The sequence below is a fragment of the Nothoprocta perdicaria genome, unplaced genomic scaffold (genome assembly GCF_003342845.1).
Source record: "Nothoprocta perdicaria isolate Ctin4 unplaced genomic scaffold, notPer1 scaffold_7, whole genome shotgun sequence".
Lineage (NCBI taxonomy): Eukaryota > Metazoa > Chordata > Aves > Tinamiformes > Tinamidae > Nothoprocta > Nothoprocta perdicaria.
This window is the reverse complement of record NW_020455976.1, coordinates 1,080,152-1,087,002: the sequence shown is the minus strand read 5'-3', so window position 1 is coordinate 1,087,002 and position 6,851 is coordinate 1,080,152. Positions and strand designations below refer to the sequence as shown.

The following is a 6,851-nucleotide window of genomic DNA, read 5'->3' as shown; positions in this document are numbered from 1 at the left end:
GGGGGGCCCCCCGTTGGGCCCCCGCCGTTTTGGGTGGAAGTTGGCCCTTTCCGGCACGTTTCCGGGGGCGCCGCGTCACGGAGCGGGGATCTGCGGGGGCCTCCTGCCCACAGGGCTGCAGCGGCGCCCCAAGAACGCTGCCCCCTTTACAGCCAGGCTTACCAGGGYCATGTTTAAGATGGCCCCAAACAAGCCGGTTGCAATAAAGCCTGGCCCAACGTGGGCCAGTCCAGGGACCAGCGGGTGGCCGCAGTGGCCGCCAGCAGCACCMAGGGCAGGCGGGTGCCCCGGCAGCGGCTCTGAGCACAGCCCCGTGCTCAGCTTGGCACCAGCTRGGGAAGATTTCTCGCCCTGTGGAAGCTGCAATAAAAATACACYCCTTATTTCTCCCTAGGCTGCTTCGAATTTTTTTCTCTTTGAAGTTTTTTGGGGATTCTTTAACCCTAGCTCTCTCTCCCCTTGTTTCTTGCAAGAGAAAAAAAAAAAACAAGTTTCATTTAGGAGGGGGCACTAAAACAAATGTCGTTCTGTTGTTTTGCACTTGCCAGAAGACCCGCCATGGGTCCAGCCCTTCCCAGCGAGGGGTTTCGTGCCGCCCACGGGGGCCTGCGCTGCTCTGCCCGCTCCTCGGGCACATCGCCCCTGCCCTCGACCCGCTGCTCGGGCGCGAGCCCCACTGCGACGCCGTGGGGCGGCTGCACCAAGGCGGGCGCCGGGCGCGGAGCAGCACCCGCCGTGCCCATGGGCTGCCCGTGCCCAGGCCCAGGCMGGGCGCCCCGGGCCACTCGTGGCCCCGAGGGGCTCGGCCGCCCTCGGGGACGGCTCACGTGTCCCTGCGCGGCTCTGACGGCAGCGCCCGCCCGCTCCACGTGGCTGCAGCGGCCCCAGCTGTTTATGGTTATGGCCGAGTTAATAATTAAAGAGATGCTGGATGGGGAGCTGGGATGCAGCTGGGGAGCCCCTTCCCGGCTGCCCGCGCAGGGGGAGCACSGGGACAACCCCGCATCCTGACGGGTATCCATGCTGGGACCCCCTCCCACCCCACGCTCCCCACAGAGACCCGCACGGGGCCCACGCAGGGCCCTGAGTGACTGCGGGGGACGGGGACTGCGCGTGTGTGAGGAGGATGAGGAGGAGGAGGAAGCGTGGGCAGGCGCGCGCAGGAGCCCCCCATGCCGACACCTCCTTTCCCCCCGCGCAGCAGGGACGCAGACACGCGCTTACATAAAAGCACAAATAAAAACAAAAGCCCGCTCGCCTCGCAAGCTGCTGCACGGCAGCAAAGGCCACCCGGGCCCGCCGGGCCCTTCTGAGCATCCTGCGCTCGCATGGACACCGCCGGGGACGGGGGGGCTCCTCCACAGGTGCCCCCAGCCCCCTTTTCCCCCCCACCACTGCAGGGAGGCAGCCCCAGAAATCCCCCTCCTTTCAAATGCAAATCCGCTTTGCTGTGGGATGCTCCCCCTGCCCCCAGGCCAGGCGCGCTTGGAGCACGGGGCACCGGGTGGGCTTGGAGCAAGGAGCGCCCGGTGGGCGGGGGGCAGACGAGAGGCCCCCCTGCTGCCCCAGGAGGCACCAATGAGTCCCGCGGGGCAGGCGGCAGGTCCGGGGCTCCCGGCACCAACCCTCCCGCGGGCGCCGCTGCCAGACAGCACGGCGCGTTCGGAGAGCGGGACCCACGGGAGCGGCGGCGGAGGGCACCGGGGTGCAGGGCGAGCACCCCCAGGGACGGAGGGGCAGATGCAGCAAGGGAGCAGCGCCACAGGGAACAAGCGGGCACGGAGCACACGGCGCGGGCACGGAGCACTCAGAGCCGGCATGGAGCACACAGCGTGGAGCACTCAGCACAGGCTCGGAGCACACAGTATGGGCACGGAGCACTCGGCAAGGGCACGGAGCTCTTGGCACAAGGATCGCCCCTCCAGCGCGTGCAGCCCCCAGCAATGCCAGGCCTGGGGTGCCCCGCACACGGCTCGGGGGGCACCAGCYGCCCAGCACATCAGCAGGGACGCAGCAAAACCCAGCCAGGCCCTGGGGCGGCTGCTGTGCAGCACGACGGGCTCCCGATGGCCTGCGCTGCTGCGGGACATGGGGCTCGTTTCCCTGCGGGAGAGCCCAGGCCAYCGGCGCTGGCGCCGCGGGCAGCAACCCGCTGCGGGCAGAGCTGGCAGATCCCGCCGCCTTCCCCCGGCACCGAGGAAACACCCCGCAGTGCCCCCGCACTGTCCTTGACACACGGCCATTCCCRGCCTGCGGAAAACCCGGCCCCGCTCGGCAGCTCCCGCCTCGTGCCCCGGGAAAGGCGCCGGCACCCGGAGCCCCGGCGCGGGGCAGCTCTGGGGCCCGTCCCGGCCGCCCGCAGCAGCAGCAGCAGCAGCGCTGGCCCCGCTCCGGCGCTCCAGGTGCCTTCTCTCATGTTACAGGAATGGGTCGTTTTACAGGCAGCTTCCTGGCCGGGGGCTGCTCCCCGCAGCCCGCCYGGGCCCGCGATGCCGCGCGGCGAGAGCGGCGCCGGGGGGCCAGGCCGGCCAGCGCGCGGGGGTTACCCGCCGGGAACGCCGCCGCGGCGCTGCGCACGGGACACGGCTCCGTGGGAAACCTGCATCCCAGGACTCTTCCCCATTATTTGGAGCAGGTCTGGGTCCCGGCAGAGGCCGCCCCTTCCCCTCCGCCCTGGCCGCCGGCACCGCCGCCCGCTCCGGAGCCGCTCTCCCAATATAGCAGCATCGAATAGCTCTATCAATAATGCAGCGCTGCCGCTTCCCCTCGCTGCCGCGGCCCTGTTGCTAACATGCGTGTCCTTCCTGCCCAACAGCTGCTTTCCCTCTGCCACTTAGGCCAAACAGGGACACGGCGGCCGCTGGACGGGGCGGCCGCTGCTCCGCGTCGCTGCAGGGCCGAGGCTGCCGGTGCCCGCGTCCRTGCAGGAGGCACCCACGGCCTCCACGGCGGGGTCCCACAGGGCCAGCCCCGCTTCCCGGCGCTCAGAGGCCGAGCCGCGGCGGGGACGCGGCCTGCGCAGCACCCATGGGTGCCGCGGTGCTGCCGGGGCCAGGCCATGGAGCCGCCGTCCCCTCAGCCCAGCTGGGGCGGCGGGCGCCCGCTGCCTCCCGCGCCCGCCCGCTGCTGCAACGGCAGGAAACCGCAGCGGCAGCTGCAGGCGGGCTGATAACGGCGCCCGCGCCCAGCCTGCGCGGGGGCCGCCCGCGGGGCGCCCACGGGACGCGCCCAGGGCGCGCGGGCCGGCGCACACGTGCTGCTGCACCCTGCTGCACGCTGCTGCACGCTCCCGCACACTGCTGCACGCTCCCACACGCCGCTACATGCATGCTCCTGCACGCTGCTGCACACTGCTGCACGCATGCTCCTGCATGCCGCTGCATGCCGCTGCACGCCGCTGCACTCTCATGCATGCTGCTGCACACCACTGGACGCTCCCGCACACCACTGCACGCTCCCACACACTCCTGCACGCTCCTGCACACTGCTACACACTCCCGCGTGCTCCGGCATGCTCCTGCACGCTGCTGCACGCGGTGCCCGGCACACTTCCCGCCCTGCCCGCCGCGGAGCCTGCAGCACCCGGGCATCCCCCCGGCGCGGGGCAGAGGCTCCGTGCCTCCTTCGCGGCCCTGCACAGCGCACGGGGGAGGTGGAAGCGGCTCCGCAGTCCCTGCTGCCCCACATGCTCCATGGCGGGGACAAGACCCGAGCGCGCTCGGCACCGCGTGGGTGCCGCCGTGGGGCTCGTACCGCCCTCCGGCCCTGGCCGTGCGGGAAAGGACGATACCGCGTGTGGAATAAACTCGGGGCCAGCCCGGCCGGCAGCCGGTGCAATGTCACCCTGTCCACGTTCTACCAACACAGCGGGCGGGCAGGGCGAGCACGGCCCGTTCCAGGGCTCTGCATGGCTGCGACACGTCCAGCTCCCAGCAGGAGAGCTGGGGAGTCGGCAGGAAGGACATCCCGTGCGCTGCCACGAGTGGCTGTGCCCGGGCAGGAAGAGGGAATGCACTGGGCCAGGCTGCTGCAATGCCCTGGGCTGGGATGCGGGAATGCCGCAGCCGGGCTCCCCACAGCCGCCTCTGCTCCTGCYGACCCTGGGCCCTTCCGGGCCGGCCGCAGCACATTCCTGCCCGGGGTGCACGGAGGCCGGGCTCCGCTCCACGTGGGATGCCCGGGCGGAGGAGGAGGCCAGCACGGAGCCAGCAGGAGAGAAAAAACAAAACAAAACAAAACAAAACAAAACAAAACAAACCGCTGTTTTTGTCGCGAGTTACCAGAGCCTGGCGCGGGGCTCGCGGCCGGGCGCGGGGCCGGTGGCAGCGGCTCGCGGGCCGCCCGGTGCCGCACGGGAGCGCGGCCGGCACCGGCCCCACAGCAGCGCGGGGCCGGCCGGGACCCACACGGGGCCAAGGGCTCCCGCGGGGCCGCCGCAGGAGGCAGCTCCGCACGGGGCCTCTCCGGGGCCCCACGGCGCCGTTAGGGGGATGTTTATTTAAGCATTTTGGGAAAGACGGGGGCCGGAGCCCCCCATCCCGGGCACCAAGACACCCCGCGGGAGGGCCGAGCTGCGGGGAGCGGATCCGAGCGCCGCTCTCCGGCCCCGCCGGCTCCCTCCGGAGTTTGTTTACTTCCCGCCTCGCCGCTGGCTCTCCCTGCCTGCTGGGCTGCGTTTTTCCCTCTCTCCCTCTCTGTGTTTTTTTTATTCTCTCTCCTTTTCTGCACGTCGCGGTTCCCGGCGCGGGGCCCCAGCGCCCCCCGCACCCCGGGCACAGCCCCGCGGGCAGCGCGGCGGCGGGGAGCGCCCGGAGCCCCCGCGCACAGCCGCGCAGTAACCGTTCCTGGCTGGCAGGAGGCCAGCGGCAGCGCCGCGGCTGCTTTTTTTTTTCTTTTTTTTTCCCCTTTTTTTTTTTTTTTCTCTATATTCCGATAAACAGCCCGGGGTGGGGGGGTGGGGTCCGCGGCCGGCTGGGGAGGCTCGGGCCGTGCCGGGGGCCGCGGCGGGAAGGGGGGCCGCRCGGCGGGATGCGCCCGGCTCCCGGTGCGCGGAGCGGCCTGCGGATGCTGCCGGCGATCCCCCCGCTCCGCCAACATGGCGATGCCGTTCCCGGCGGCTCCAAGGCCGCCATTCCCGCGGTGTCCCCGGGGCCCCGGCAGCCCCCCGCGCCCCGCGGGGCGGGCGCTCGCACTGTTTGGCCTGGCGGCGAGGCGGCTCCACGTGACTTTCTGCTTGAGGAAGCAGCTCTGGCAGCTTCCAGGGGGAGATGGAGGCGGCGGTGGGGGAAGGGGCCGCCTGCCTGGCTGGAATTGCGCCCAGGCTGCCGGGGAGGGGGCGCCGGGCGGGCGCCCCCCGGCCCCCCCGCGGGCGCTGCCGGGATGCGGGAGCCGGGAACGGGGCATCCCGGGGGTGCGGAGCCCCGGCCGCTCCATGGCAGCACTCCCACTGCCGGGGGCTCCGGTGCCCGCGGCGGATCCCGGCGCTCGGAGCCCTGCGCCAGCCCCCACGCCGGGGGTCCAGCCCCACGGCCGGACCACAGCGCCCGGCGGGACCGTGGGTCACCCTCCCCACGGCGGGACCCGCCACCGCACTGCAGGCCCCACGCTGCGAGGCGCCAGCCCCCCACTGGTCACCCCAGCGCTGGTCTATAGGGCGCCATAGGGTGTCAGCCCCACGGCTGGACCCCAGGCCCGGGTCAGAGCATCCCAGCCCCACAGCTGAACTCAAGTTTCCAAAGCAGGAGTCCGAGCTTCAAAATGGGAGTCCGAGCTCCAATATGGGACCGCAGCCCCYGTGCATCAGGGTCCCATCCCCACCGCTGGGCCAGCACCCATGCCGTACAGTGAGACCCCGGCACCCACGCCATGGGGTGCCAGCCCCCTAACTGACCCCCGTGCACACGCCAGACACTGCCCCATAACCAGACCTCAGCACCTGCACCTTGACACGGCAGCCCCACAGCCGGAGCTCCGTATCCGTGTCGCAAGGTCCCACCTCACAGCTGCACCCCAGCACCCATGCAGGGCACCCCAGCCCCATACACAGGCCCCAGTGTGCAAGCTGCAGGGATGCAGCCCCATAGATGTGGACCTTAGCACTCGCGTTGCCACGTCCCGCCCCACAACCGGACGCCAGCTCCCGCGCTGCACGGGCCCAGGGCCCCAGGCGGACTGCAGCACCCACGCTGCAAGGCGCCAGCCCTCCAGCTGCGCCCCAGCACCCACGCCATGGGCCCCAGCCTCAAAACAGACCCCCGCACCCACGCCGCAGGAGCCCAGCTCCACAGCTGCCCCAGGGCACTCACACTGCAAGGTCCCAGCCCCATAACCAGACACCAGGATGCATGCAACCAAGTCCCAGCCCCATAACCGGAGCCCAGCACCCATGCAGCAATGTCCCAGCCCCACAACCAGCCTGCTGCACACATACTGCAAGGTCCCAGCTGCATAACCAGAGCCAGGCACCCATGCAGCAAGGTCCCAGCCCCATAACTGGAGCCCAGCACCCACACTGCAAGGTCCCAGCCCCACAGACACCCCCTCCGCAGGGTCGCAGCCCCATAACCAGCCCGCTGCGCACACGCTGCAAGGTCCCAGCCCCATAACCAGCCCGCTGCACGCACGCTGCAAGGTCCCAGCCCCGCGGCGCCCCCTCCGCGGGCTGCCAGCCCCACAACCAGCCCGCTGCACCCCCGCTCTGCAGGTCCCGGCCCCACAGCCAGCCCGCTGCACCCGCGCTGCGTCCCCGCGGGCCCCGCACTCACCAGGGCATGCACAGCCCACTGACATCTTCACATGCCTGGCGCGGCCGGGGGTCGCTGCGCGCTGCCCGGGCCGCGGGCTCTCGCATG

The 6,851-nt window shown here is 71.2% G+C and overlaps 1 protein-coding gene across 1 annotated transcript in view; it reads right to left on the bottom strand.

Moving 5' to 3' along the window:
* The window catches only part of LDB1 (LIM domain binding 1), a 20,283-nt gene extending 13,441 nt beyond the window's left edge, over positions 1-6,842 (bottom strand). Inside the window, exon 1 of the mRNA XM_026050589.1 lies at positions 6,765-6,842. Coding sequence (XP_025906374.1) covers positions 6,765-6,789 — 25 coding nt within the window. The 5' untranslated portion in view covers positions 6,790-6,842. The remainder of the gene's footprint in view (positions 1-6,764) is intronic.
* Between the last annotated feature and the right edge of the window lie 9 nt (positions 6,843-6,851).